At 33.4% G+C, this 15,482-nt stretch overlaps 1 protein-coding gene across 1 annotated transcript in view; it reads left to right on the top strand.

The window, feature by feature from the left end:
• The window catches only part of LOC126881309 (glutamate receptor ionotropic, kainate 2-like), a 136,068-nt gene that overhangs the window by 70,286 nt on the left and 50,300 nt on the right, over positions 1 to 15,482 (top strand). Inside the window, exons 7-8 of the mRNA XM_050645516.1 lie at positions 5,378 to 5,593; positions 15,218 to 15,302. Coding sequence (XP_050501473.1) covers positions 5,378 to 5,593; positions 15,218 to 15,302 — 301 coding nt within the window. The remainder of the gene's footprint in view (positions 1 to 5,377; positions 5,594 to 15,217; positions 15,303 to 15,482) is intronic.

Below are 15,482 nucleotides of genomic sequence, written 5' to 3'. Positions count from 1 at the left end.
TAATATTCACCTTCTTTTCCATTTTTTATTACAATAAAAACCATTAACAGTAAATAATCCGTTTTATTAATATCAGCCTTTCACCATTAAGGTAGTACAAACTATTGTATATGTCATACATAATAACATTTACATTTGAGTAAAAGGATATATCTGAGTACCCTGATGAAGAAAACTACTAATAACTTCAAATTAGAGTAAGGTATGAATTGTTTATATGCAGCAAAAGTTAGTTTATTAGATTCTCCTTCATTATAATATGCCAAACAATGGCTAAAGTAACACATTTGATTTTAGAAAAATGTTGAACTTTCAATTTTGTCTCTTGAACAATTTCATTTTGCATAGATATGCCCTTTTACCCGAGAGCCACGGAATTACGGTGAACCTTTATGGATTTCCACACGAAAATTGGTGAGTGGTTAGAGGATACCCCAAGAAACAAAGGTAACATGGTGCCACCTTGCGTCTTTACCCTGAGGGTGGATACCACCCCTTCTCGGGGGTGAAAATTATTTTATTAAAAATAACTCCACAAATCGATAGAAGGACTAGAAGGACTAGAAGGAAATTATAAGAAGAATTTGTTATATAAAGTTACTAAAATAAATCATTATTTTTTGAGTTATTAAAGATCAAGGATTTTAATTATTCGTGAAAAAAATGCATATTTTAAAGCGGTTTTTCGCCAATCACTGAAAAACTGTAAGTTTTTACAAAAAAGTTAATAGAAGTTTAATTCGTATAAATTATATTTATTCTAAGAATAAACTTTTAAATCACGCGCAATTTGATTAAGAGCGACAACCCCTTCGCAAGAAAACCACCCTATCTTCCCTGATTAAGAGAGAATTTTACTTAAAATGAATTAAATTAATTATTTGGCGATTACATATCGTTTAATAATTTATGAGCTCGCAAAATGCACGTATTTCATTAATTTAATTGTAATTTTCTTTTTTAAATAGTGCAGTCACTGAAGGTAAAAATCAACTATGACCTTCGATTTTGGTGAACCTCCATTAATTTTCACGTAACTTGGTGGGTGGATAGAGGATACCTTAACAAACAAAAGTAACGTAACATGGTACCAACTTGCGGTTTTAGCCTGGGGAAGATGTCACCCCTTCCCGGGGATGAAAATTACTTTATTAAAAATAACCCTATAAATCGATAGGAGGACAAATTCTAAGCAAAATTTGTTATATAATGGTATTTAAGTAAATCAGTACTTTTTGAGTTATTAAAGATCAAATTTTTTAATTTTTGTGAAAAAAATCCATGCTTTAAAGCGATTTTTCGTAAATAACTCAAAAAGTGTAAGTTTTTACAAAAAAGTTTTCATCACTAAAATTGAAGCTAATAAAAAATATAATAAATTTCTTACTCGAAAAACTATTTAATGTTAATTTAAAGTAAGTTATAGGTAATTGAATATATGTGTATATTTTTTCCTGCGAGTATTCAAATCTAAGGATCCAAACTTAAATAACGGGAAAGCGATGGATTTTATAACACTAAATACTTGTCAAGGTACTTAGAAATACCTATCAAATAAGTTCCAGAAAAGTTGATAGCATCATAACTTAAACTCCAAAAATTTTTCCAAAAAAATGATATTTTTTTTTTGGAATATCTGTTTTGGAATGTTTATGACATCAGGCACATCCAACTATTTGAAAGGTAATTTCAAGAGCTATAAAACTGTATTACATTTTTAATCTTTCAAATACTTTATTTTTTACGATAATAAGTTAAAGGGCTCTAGTTACATTGTTCTCGCAGTAAAATTAAAGCTTAAACCAACGAATATATACTCTAATTGAAAAGTATGGCTCTGTAACGTTTTATGATAGGACTTTGCGCTTTAACTGAGTAGATGCCATGGAGGTGTATTGACCTGACAACGACTACGGAGCTTTCGCGATCTCACCACCGCCCACATTTCGGCCGCAACATCCCTCGTCAACAAGCCTGCTTATAAACGTGACAATCTGTTTCATATAAACGCTTCTTCTAGGAGGTATATATTCTTTGCTTAAACGTTTCTATCTTGGTTATTTTGATTCATACAGAACTCAAAAGGCAAGTAAAATCTTTGCTAATAAAAAAACTCAAATTTCGTTATCTATTATTTTTTACGTGTATCGAGTATTTTTGGAGTTATTATCAAAAGAAAATAATTTACGAAAAGTTGAAAAATTTTGATTTTTTTAAATCATACATAAGTATAATATATGTTTTTTAAAAATATGCATTCTAAATCGGTAAAAATGTTTAAGGTCATTACTTATGATAAAGTAAAGAAAGTCTTATAGGGGATACTAAAGATTTTAATTTTTGTGGAAATGGTGTTCGTTTAATTTTTCACTTTTTACTAGAAATTTGAAAATCATTTGAATTATTTTCATGTTCACTTGCTTAAGTTTGATGATATCAACTTCTGTCGGTGCTTATTTAATAGGTATTTCTGAGTACTTTGACAAATATACAAGGTGACTCATTAAGAATGTCCAATCTTTGAGATGTAGATTCTAGACCTCAAAAATATTAAGATTTAACCCAAATCATTTAAATAAAATGTGGCTCGTTACTGAGTTACAGGATGTTTTTTTTTTTTAAATTTAATAACTATTTTTACCCAGGGCTTTAAAACTATTTGACATATCCTTGTCATACTTGGCAGAAAAAATAGGTACTGTACATCCTACTAAATCATGATAAATAAACATTTCTGGCTACTACCAGAGCCGTACGACAGGGGAAAGTGAATAGTTGACCCTTCCCAAATTCTACGCCACTGGCGAAATTGCTACTTTAGCACAATATTTCGATTTTACAATACTTTCTATGTAAGTAATATACTCTTTATTCGTAACTTTAAAGTCGTTTTCGAGATATTTGAAGTTGAAAATGAAACGGCATAGCTATTTTGATTAATGTATTTTGTGCTCCTTCATTTTTAACTTTAAATATCTCTAAAACTAATGATTTTATCGGTAAGGATGAAGAGTATATCATTTGCACAGAATGTATTGAAGAATCGAAAAATTGCAATACAATAGTAATTCCGCCAGTGGCGTAGAATGTGGGAAGTGTCAACCATTAACTTTCCCCTGTCGTACGCCTCTGGTACTAGACAGAAAGTTTTATTTAACATATTTTAATAGATTGTACAATATCTACACTATCTGCAAAGTATGATAAGAATATATCTAATACTTTTAAAATACTGGGTACAAATATTTAATATTTAAGTAATAGGGATGTTTGATTTAAAAATTTAAAAATTATTTGTAGCCAGTACTTTAACAGTATTTGAAATTGCCGTATCATACTTGCCAAAAAGTGTAGGTACTGCACACCTTACTAATTTATGTTAAATAAAGGTTTCTGGCTATTACAAGCGGCGTACAGGGGAAAATGAATGGTTGAACCTTCCCAAATTCTACGCCACTGATGGAATTTCCATTTCAGCATAATTTTTAGATTCTACAATACTTTCTATGCAAATAATATACTCTTCATTCGTATCGATAAAATCATTAGTTTTCGAGATATTTGAAGTTAAAAATGAAGGGGCACAATACATTAATCAAAATAACTGTAAAGTTTCATTTTCAACTTCAAATATCTCGAAAACTGATGACCTTAACGTTACGAATGAAGAGTATATTATTTACATAGAAGGTATTGGAAAATCGAAATATTGTGCTAAAATAGCAATTTCGCTAGTGGCGTAGAATTTGGGAAGGGTAAACCATGCACTGTCACCTGTCGTACGCCTCTGGTAGGTAGCCAGAAACGTTTGTTTATCATAATTTAGTAGGGTGTACGGCAACTACACTTTCTGTAAAGTATGACAAGGATATTATGTCAAATAGTTTTAAAGTACTGGGTAAAAATGGTTATATAAAATAGTTTAAATAGGACACAGTGTAACTCAGTAACAAGGCACATTTTATATAAGTGATTTGGGTTAAATCTTAATATTTTGAGGTCTAGAATCTACAACTCAGAGATTGGACATTCTTAATGAATCACCCTGTATATTAAGTATATTTTATAAACTGCATCGTTTTCCTGGTAATTAGGCTAGAATAATTAGATTTGAATAGGTACTCGCCGAAAAAAAAAATACATTTAATTACCTATAACTCACTTTGAAAATAAAAGGTTTTTGAAAGCTTTAATTTTGGTAATGATAACTTTTATATAAAAACTTACAAGTTTTAAGTGATTTACGAAAAACCTCTTTAAAGCATGCATTTTTTCACGAAAAATTAAAATCTTTGATCTTTAATAACTCAAAAGATATTGATTTATTTTAATAACTTTATATAAGAAATTCTGCTTATAATTTGTCGTTCTATCGATTTGTGGATTTATTTTTAATAAAATAATTTTCACCCCCGGGAAGGGGTGGTATCCACCCTCAGGGAGAAGGAGCAAGGTGGTACTATGTCACCTTTGTTTCATGGGGTATCCTCTAACTACTCACCGATTGTCGTGAAAATCGATGAAGGTTCACCGAAATTGAAGGTAATAGTTGATTTTTACCTTCAGTGACTGCACTATATAAAAGAAACTGCAATTTAATGACCTAATGGCGTGTATTTTGGGAGCTCATAAATTAAACGATATTTAGTCGGCAAATAATTAATTTAATGCATTTTAAGTACAACTCTCTCTTAAGCCTTGAAGATGGGGTTGTTTTCTTTAGAAGGGGTTGTAGCTCAATAATCTAAATGCGCATGATTTAAGAGTTTATTCTTAGAATATATAAGCTATAGGAATTATATCCGCGATACGATATATTTTAAGTTTTTTCAGCATGTTTCTCTTAAGTAAAATCAATTAAAGGGGTTGTTTGGGGGTAAAGGGGTGAGCTCAAAAATCTAAACTATATCATTTCAAGAGCTGATAAATAGCTCGTAATTCTGCCGCAAATATCGATTCAATATCCCTATTTTTAAGTAGTAAGGGGCTGACTCAGTCTCCCCCCCCCCCCCCCACTAAAATATCAAATTCCTGCTCAGTGTAACGAGCTCAAAATTTTAATTTGCGGAATATTAGAGCTCATAAATAGCTCATAAATCAGAACTATTTGTTTTTTAAATTTTGCAAGTGGGGGGGGGCAGCTCAACAGGGGTCTTGAAAACGGATGGCGCTACAAATATTTTATACTAAACAAACTCCAATTATTATTTTTCAGTTTTTTACCTATTCTAGATACAGTGTTACCTTTTCTGAAACACCCTGTATATATTCATATTCAAAATCAGGCTGTAAATTCATTTATACCTTAAGATTTAAATATTTTATTCAACAAATGCAGTTTTACATTTCCTGTCAAAAATTTTTATTTCTATTTTAGACTAAACCGTATGCACAACTGAAAGAACAGAAAGAAGGTACACATCGTTTGTCAGGCAATGACAGATACGAAGGATATGCAATAGACCTTATTGAAGAAATCTCCAAAATATTGGGATTCCAATATACGTTTAATGTTAGAAATGACAACCAGCATGGTCATTTTGACAGCTTATCTGGAAAATGGACAGGAATGATTGCAGATGTTATAGACGGGGTAAGAAATTTCACTTTTATATACAGTCATTGAATTAACTAAAATATTTCAAAAATAATATTAAACTAACTAAGAGCAGATTATGTCTCATGTGATGGCAAATGGTAGGTAACTTTATTCACAAATATTTTTAGGTAGCTTTATTCTCAAAACAATTCAACTTCTGGACTACATGTACTCCGTTTATTCTGACTCTTTACAAATCATCTGCTCAGCTTAATGGTAGGACGTCCAACTCCTTTTGTCCACTGTCTCCGATTCAATGTCTTTTTTAGCCCCTTACTTTCATTCATTCTCTCCACATGTTCTTGTATTCTTGTTCTTCTTCTTTTAATAGGACTATGTCCTGTTTCTTCTGTTACAGTCTTTGCTGCGATCCGGAGTTCCATCTCTCGTACGATCGTTTTTTGGGTCTTCCTATGGATCGTTTGGTTTTGAGCTTCTGTGCTTTCGCTAATTTCGCCATACTTTCAGGGACCTTCCGAACTACGTACTCTCCACATGCGTCTTCTTGCTCTTGTCCATCTCACTACGTTTTGAACGCTAAGCTCTCTCAATGTGTCTTCGTTTCTTATTCTATCTTTGAGTATGATACCTCTTTTTGATCTTAGGGTTTTCGTCTCTGTTGTTCTCATTATTTGTTTCGGCTCTTGTCTCAGCTGCGTATGTCAGTACGGATCTAACACATGTCTTATAAATGCGAACTTTGCTTTCGGCGGTCATATTATTTATTCCGCCAGATCATATCCCTCAAGAAACCACATATTCTCACTGCTTTCGTTGCCTGCTGTTTTGTTTCTTACCACAGATGCCTGTCTCTAGATATTTCCACACCCAAGTATCTACAATTCTTTACCTGTTCGATTATATGGTCGTCCACTACTACTTTGCTTCTAATTGGGTTCTTGGATATTACTATCGATTGTGATTTCTCTGTGGATAGTGTCAGTTTATACTTTTCGGCGGTTATTTTAAATTTTTGTAGTAAGCGTTGTAAGTCATCTTCGTTTTCGGGTATTAGGATTGCATCGTCTGCGTAGTAAAGTGTTCTCTTTGTTCGGTTGTACATTTTGTATCCCTGATTCATTTTGTTAACACTACCGGTAACTTCATCCTTTATTAATTTGAATAGGCATGAACTAAAGCTGTCCCCTTGTCTAATTCCGACATTGATTTTGATTGTTCTCGTGACAAGACTAATTTAATGTAGAAAATGTAAAAAATTGGACTATCCAGTTAACGACCGACAGCTATAAAAATGTAGATCATTTCAAAAATATATTTAATAAGATTATATTGTCATTCGTTTTGGTCATAAAAGGCTCCAAAATTCCAAGAGTACTACAAAAACTAAAAAAGTGCACTATAAAGATAATTTATACTGTCGTATTTACAAATAAAAAGTGGGGATAAATTTTACATTTTGCAATAGTCCAGATATTTTCTGTACTCTGCAATAAATCTCTGAGCAATATTTGCTAATCATGATGAATAAATAAAAGATTGAAACCTATACGATCAACCAAACCTATAAAATCAAACCAAACCTATACGATCAACTTGATACCAGGGAAGGCAAAGCAAAGATATATAAAATATCCAAACAGAGAGCAAAGAAAGCAAGAGATTTTAATCAAATTAGATCAAAGAGTCCAAGTCTCTGCTCCGTATAGAAATATTGGGAATACAAGGGCATTCACCAGTATCATCTTGATATTTTGAGAGAGAGATCTGTCTTTCCAAAGTTTAGTTAGGCGACTCATCGCATTTTTTGCCATACCAATACCTCTCCGAACTTCTGCTTCACAGTTACCATCGTTAGTTATACTAGACCCGAGATAGACAAAGGTGTTTACTCTCTGGTATTCCTGTAATATGTTAGTCAGTTGAATAGTGTCAAATCTGTCGACCACCATTATTTTTGTCTTAGCTTTATTGATTTTCAGACCAACTGTATTGCTTTCGTACTCAACTTTTCGCAGAAGATCAAACATTTCTTGCTCATTTGCTGCTATAAGTGTAGTGTCATCAGCAAATCTTAAATTGGAGATTTTTTTACCAGCTACTGTTACTCCACCGGCTCATCCTTCTAAAACCATCCTCATGACATGTTCACCATAAATGTTAAATAAGTCAGGTGACAACACGCATCCTTTTCGAACACCTCTCTCGGTCTTGAATTTGTTTGAGAACTTCTGATCTAGTCGTGCTGTCGCTATATTAGACTGGTACAGATTTTTAATAAGTGTCACCAGGTGCATTTGTGCGCCCTTTCTATTAAAATTGACCACAGATTTATCCAGCTTACACAATCAAATGCCTTTTGGTAGTCAACGAAGCATATAATCATAGGTACTTGAAATTTTCTAGATTTTTCAATGAGTTTTCTCAGGTTCAGGATTTGTTCCCTTGTACCTTTACCCATTACAAACCCCGCTTGTTCCTGAGGTATTTGGTAATGTAGATAGGTTTTTAATCTGTTTTTGATGATATGCAACAAGATTTTACTAGCATGTGTTATTAGTGATAGTGTGCGGTAGTTTTCACATCTGGTAGTAGTTCCTTTTTTGTGTAGTGGGATATAAATTGAGGTACACCAATCAGATGGTCATTTACCTGAATTCCAAACAGCGACACAGATAGAATGGATGATATGTAATCCTATAAAAATTTGGGAGAGAGTAATTGATAGACGGATACGTGAAGAAACGGAAATATCCGATAATTAATTTGGCTTTATGCAGGGCAGATCAAAAACAGATGCAATTCTCTTTGTAAGGCAACTGATGGAAAAATAGAGGAATAAAGAGACCAACGCTCATATGGTATTCATTGATCTTGAGAAAGCATATGATAGAGTTCCTCGAGAGATTCTGTGGTGGGCACCCAATAAGAAAGGAGTCCCTGGCGAATATGTAAAGATTGTGAAAGATATGTATGAGGGAGTAACGACTGGTGTTAGGACAGGTGTGGGAGAGACTGATAAATTTCAGGTGAAAGTAGGATTGCACCAAGGCTCGGTGCTTAGTCCTTATTTATTCTCATTAGTTTTGGACCAGATAACAGCGAAACTACAGGGTAGCATTCCATGGTGCCTAATGTATGCTGATGATGTAGTGTTAATAGGAAATAGTGAAAGAGACTTAGAACAAAAACTGGAACAGTGGAGACAAGCTCTGGAGGAAAAAGTTTTAAAACTTAGTAGGAAAAAATAGAGTATTTGGAATCTTCATTTAAAGATGGAGTTACTACAAATAAAATGGTATTTTTGGATGGTGAAACAATTGTGAAAAGCAATAGTTTTAAGTAATTAGGATCGGTATTAGAGAGTAATGGAGAAATAGATGGAGATTCATGCAGTAGAATGAGGGCTGGATGGATGAAGTGGAAAGAAGCGAGTGGTGTGTTGTATGACAGAAAAATTCCAATGAAGCTGAAGGGAAAATTCTGTAAAACAGCCATAAAACCGGCTATGATGTACGGAACTGAATGTTGGGCAGTGAAAACGAAAGAGGAACAACGAATGCATGTGGCGGAAATGAGAATGCTTATATGGATGAGTGGATTAACATTGATATGACTCAAGATAGAATTGTGTGGAGAAATGCAATTAGGGAAGCCAACTTCGCGTAGGGATAACGCAAAGGGAATGATGATGATGAAGGATAAATAAAAGATTCTATCTCCAGCTGTACAAACAAATACTGCTTTCCCGTCCGCGGGCAAAATTTGTACAATGGTCCATTTAATACTTGCTTGCTTGTGTAATAATTATATTAAGCTACAAGAAGTGGACACATAGAATAGAAAGCTACTCAAATTTGAAAAAGCGAAATCCAGCGTAATTATGAGATAGCTGGCATGGAGAGGTAAATGAGGCTAGTTGAGGCCTGATATTAAGACTCCTAGTTCTCCAATTTGGTGGTAGGACGTGGGGCTAACAATTCAAAAATGAGGCATAGTTATTCAGCAACCTAAAAAATTCAATTGGAGTTCCTCGAATATTACAGCTATGTACGTTCTGATCTCAAAAGATATTGAAAGTTGCGAACGCAGTTCACAAATTCAAAATAGATATTAGCATACTGCACTAAATTACGTGAGATGAAAACAACATGGTAAGAAAATGAAATGTTTCTTTATATCACAGTGTAATAAATAGAACATAGGACAGGACCAAAAGGATTCTGAACCTATATGTGACCTACCCTCTTTGTGTAGTTATTTGAGTATTCCTAGAGAAAGCTTTGTGAATCTCCCACATTTTTGAAATCTGTTTTATCTCTTCACAATGCCTTACTTACGATATTGTTTTACCCTTTTTAGTTAATTATTAGAGTTTTGTGATATTCGCCCCTTTCGCTTAATCCTTTGAAAAATAAAAGTTTGTCTGTTTATCTGTCCTTATTTATTATTTTTGTCCTTGGTCTTGCAAGTGTACAAATACACCAGTGTACCTCTCTGTTGAAATTTCTACAATATATCTAGAGACAATTATCTTTAGACACCGCTATGGTAACCTCTTGAAATCAGCAGACCAGTGTACTCCATATTTTCCGTTTAATATATACAGTACAACCTGCCATATCCGGACCTGTCATATCCGAACCTCCCCATATCCGGACGGTTCTGCGCCGTCCGGATCTACCGAAATCTACCGAGAAAAGTAGTCCTGCTGTTGGACAACGCACTAAAATAAGAACTAAAAGATAGCGAAATAATGTATTATAGAATCTATAAAACGTGTCTATCGACGAAAGTTATTGACGGCGTTGATTACTGGAATTTGTGGAGGAGAAAACGTTTCAGAGACTGTAAAAGAAGTAGTGGTCTTGATATCCGGATTTTTTCATATCCGGATCGGTCTGTCGCCACATTGATCCGGATATGGCAGGTTTTAGTGTAAAGTATTAACTTGGAAAAGACTGCAAGACTTGTACACACTTCTAAATAGGTCAAAACGGCAAACAGGTGTATGTTTTCAAAAAACTTTTGATAGTGTGTAAAAAATATTTTATTATCACCTAAGTACTTTCGACACATAACGTGTCATCATCAGAGCTTCCTAAAAGGACATATTTAAGATCAGATTTTTTTTATATAAAAAATGAGTGAAAAACTTACGTCCTCTTATAAAACCTTCATAGAAGAGCAATTGCTAAACGACACAATAAAAAACATAGATACTGGGCGAAAGCCACAGATATAGGGTATAATAACCCTTTAAAGTGAATAAAATCACATCTAAATTCTTTTAATAATTAATAAGACAACATGGCTGAGTCCAACCATTTTGAGCCCACGTGAACAGCAGATCAGCTGAGGAAGACTGTCATTTATTAAAATGATAAAGAAGGAACTACAATCTTATGCAACCTCTATGTTCATAAATATTAATTAAAAATTGAAAATGACTAAAAAGCCATGTATAGGTTAAATGAATTTAAAGTTAAGATACTAAATTTTAAAGTTAAATTTTCAAAAAATTTCTATTATTACTATTGAAGTGAAATGTTAACGTGTATATTAAAAGTTATCAAAATTCTTCCAGAAAACAAAACTGTTATAGTTTGACCAAGTGTAGAAGAAGTTAGATGAAATCATACCTAGGAGAAATATCATTTGACAAGCTCAGAGTTCGAAAGCTGTTATTAAAAATTAAAAATCTTATTGATTAATTCAGACAAATAACAAATATTTACTTGTTTACAAATATGTAAACAATGACCGAAAACTCAAGAATACCTAAAAGTAATTGTAATAATAACCCAAAAAACTTTCATAAATTGTTGGGTATACTGTATACTAAACCAAAATTATTAAAGAAATTTCTTAAAGAAAGTTTTTTGAAAACATACACCTGTTTGCCGTTTTGACCTTTAAAGTATTAGGCCGTCCGCACATGGGTCGCTCAAAGACACGTCTCGAAGTTCGCGCGTCTTGTATGAACCCTGCGGCACAAGCGATTGCTCTCCGCACACTAGTCGATTCAGTTTGCTCACATCTTCAAATCAGGAAGAACGCATTTTTTATATATCAATCAAAATGACTGTGAAAAATACGATATTGTTATATTTTTAGTATAATTTGTATACAATGAGCATTATACAGTTGTGTATTTTTCTACTTCTCCAACGAAATTTATAATAAACACCTACAAAGACATGTTCAATGTTTAGGTATGTATAGTATAGATATGCGCGCCATGCGTTCGTGGCGCCGACAGAAGTTGGATTGTATGCGCACCGTTTTTGTGCCACTTGAAAACACGTACTAACGCGTACTAATCTAAGGCTACGGCTCCACGGGCGAGAAATTGACGCTAGCAGTAGCAGTAAAATGAACTTAAGGTTCCGCGGAACGGAATGGGAGTAGCCGAACTGAACTGACTACGCACAAGTCCTGTAGTCGGTACAGTTCGGCTATTCCCATTCCGTTCCGCGGAACCTTAAGTTCATTTTACTGCTACTGCTAGCGTCAATTTCTCGCCCGTGGAGCCGTAGCCTAACGAACCGGCCACGAACTAGTAGCGCACACACGGCGCGAAGTGCTTGACGCAATGTCGCGGGGAGAGATCTACGCGACTGGAATCGAGTCGACTACTTCGAGCGTCGACCCATATATGGACAGCCTTAGTTTTTAGCCAGGATTAAAATACTCAATATACATATTAGTGTAAGAAACAGAGGTTGAACCTCGCAAAATGGACACAAGTCCAGTTTTTTTTCTGGTATACGAAGGGGTGCTTACTATGAGACTAACTTTTTCTTAAAAAATTTCGCCCCGGAACCCCCATTTCATCCCTTTAAAGGGGGTAATTTGTTGTTTTTGGGAAACGTAGCCCTTCTTGTATTTCCTACTATTTATTTCCCTAAAGCATAATATGTCTATCACCCACCGTGGCGCCCCAAAGTTGACAAGTTTTTAAAAAAGGTATTTAAAAAAAATATTTTTCCCTAACTCTAATGGAAATTAAGAAGAAGCCCTGCGGCAATTAATAACAAATAAGTGGCTGATTTAAGGGCAATTGCCCATTTTTAATTATAGGGTGTTATATTAAAAAAAACCCTTTTTATACCATCTGAACCGCTTATGTTAGAGTAAAAAACTTTCAGCGATTATACATGTAATGGTGTTATTTACAAATTTGTATAATGCACCCCCATTTTTTCCCCGGAACCACCCCAAAAAAAAGGAGAATGAATAAATAAAGTGATTTTCTTGGAATTTTTCACACACCATGCCATTTATCAAAATACTTCATAAAATGTCACTTTGTGCACTTTCTTATTACCCATGCATAGACATCAAAAGCGATTTCTTGATGCAAACTCTGTAGCCAAAAAAAAAATAAATAAAATGGGGGGGTTGAAAAAAAATTTTTTTTTTACTTTTTGGCCCATATGGGCATATGCTCCATCATAGGGTTTTTTTATAAATATGTATGGTTATTGCAACATCCCTGCGGAAACGACCCTTACCCTTGAAAGGAAACTGCAGAAACTACTCCTATCCCTTGGCGAGCAGGTTCTTACGATTTTCTCATTACCTTTGCATTTTTTGAAACAAAACTTATACATAATTAAAGACCACTTCTCTACAAATAAGGTCCTATGCATTTTTTTCGTATAAACAACCGTTACGGCACAGTGGCGCCGTAAACCGCAGAAATGTTTTGGTGGGCTCCAGTTTTTTTTTTCGTCACCTATTCATTTTATTGATAACGTAATTATGGAAAATAAAAGAACACACTGTCTGCTACACATTATGACCTATGCATATTTTACTTTCTTTGCACCCTAAAGCCACAGTGGTGGCCCAAAATCAATTTTTGATTATTTTCTTTATTTATTCTACTTTTTTTGGGGTGGTTCCGGGAAAATATGGGGTGCATTATACAAATTTGTGAATAATAGTTGCACATGGGTAATAACTGAAAGTTTTTTTAATCTAGCATAAGCGGTTCAGATAATATAAAAGGGGGGTTTTTTACAATGTACCACCCTGTAATTAAAAAATGGGCAATTGTCCTTAAATAAAACCTATACCAAAAAATCAGTCACTTATTTGTGATTAACTGCCGCAGGGCTACTTTTTAATTTTCATTACAGTTAGGGAAAAATAATTTTTTTTAAACATCTTTTTTAAATACTTGTCAACTTTGGGATGCCACCCCCGCTAAACGGTGGGTGATAGACATATGCTGTCGCGAAATAAATAGTAGGAAATATAGTCCTCTTTATTTTACTATTAAGTAATTTTTTTTCAAAACGTACAGGAAGGGCTACGTTGCGCAAAAACTACAAATTATCCCATTTAAAGGGATGAAAAAGGGGGTTCCGGGACGAATTTTTTAAGAAAAAGTTAGTCTCATAATAAGCACCCCTTTATATACCAGAAAAAAAAATCGGACCTGTGTCCATTTTGGCAGGTTCAACCTCTGTTTCCTACACTATATTATACAGGGTGTAACAAAAATACAGGTCATAAATTTAATCACATATTCGGGGACCAAAAATAGTTCGATTGAACCTAACTTACCTTAGTACAAATGTGCACGTAAAAAAGTTACAGCCCTTTGAAGTTACAAAATGAAAATCGTTTTTTTCCAATATATCAAAAACTATTGGAGATTTTTTATTGAAAATGGGCATGTTGCATTCTTATAGCAGTGTTAATTTAAGAAAAAATTATACTGAAATTTGGACACCCCATAAAAATTTTATGGGGGTTTGGTTCCTTTAAACCCCCCAAACTATTGTGTACGTTCCAATTTAATTATTATTGTAGTGCCATTAGTTAAGTAGAATGTTTTAAAAACTTTTTTATCTCTTAGTACTTTTTCGAAAAGTCAGTTTTTATCGAGATATTTTAAATATTTGTCAAATCCACCACATATTTGTATATGGTTAAGTACGATTATGGAGACTTTGTAATAATATGAAAATTTATTTATGATTTACATTTTTAGGTATATTTTGAACCATATTAAAAATGAAGCCAAATCTCCGTAAAAGGTGCCTTATCGAAAAAATACAAAGAGACAAAAAATTTTTAAAAACACTGTGTTTAACTAATGGTACCGCAGTAATAGTTTAATTGGAACGTACACAAACATTTGGGGGGTTTAAAGTAACACAACCCTCATAAAATTTTTATGTAAACATATTAAAAAGAAGCTGCAACTCGTTAAAAACTGCCTTATTGAAAAAATAATAAGAGGCAGAAAAGTTTTAAAAATATTGAATTTAACTAATAGTACCACAATAATAATTTATTTGGAACGTACAAAAAAGTTTGTGGGGTTTAAGGGAACAAAACCCCCATAAAATTTTTATCGGGTGTACAAATTTCACTATATTTTTTCGTTAAGATGTTCCCACCATAAGAATGCCACATGTCCATTTTCAATAAAAAATCTCTAATAGTTTTCCATATATTGGAAAAATCGGTTTTTATTTTGTAACTTCAAAGGGCTGTAACTTTTTTTACGAGCACATATATGTACTAGGGTAAGTTAAGTTCAATCGAACTATTTTTGGTCCCAGAATATGTGGTTTAATGTATGACCTGTATTTTTGTTACACCCTGTATATTATGTACATAATATTATATCATTTGTAGCGAGCAGATTTGGCCATTTCCGATTTGACGATTAACAAAGAAAGAGTAGAACCAGTAGAATTTACCCAACCCTTTATGTCTGTAGGTAAGTACAATAAATTTTTAAAGCATGTTGTTTATATCAAATATACATTTGTGATATAATTTTTTATGTATGTCAGTTCACCCATTAGCGCCGGAATTTTTTCCCTAAAATATAGTGTTTTGTGAGTGTATGTCTCATAAGTATCACTTCCAAAACCTAAAAAAATCTAAGAAAAGATTA

Source organism: Diabrotica virgifera, chromosome 3, assembly GCF_917563875.1.
Source record: "Diabrotica virgifera virgifera chromosome 3, PGI_DIABVI_V3a".
Taxonomy (NCBI): domain Eukaryota; kingdom Metazoa; phylum Arthropoda; class Insecta; order Coleoptera; family Chrysomelidae; genus Diabrotica; species Diabrotica virgifera.
This window is presented reverse-complemented; position numbering and strand designations above follow the sequence as displayed.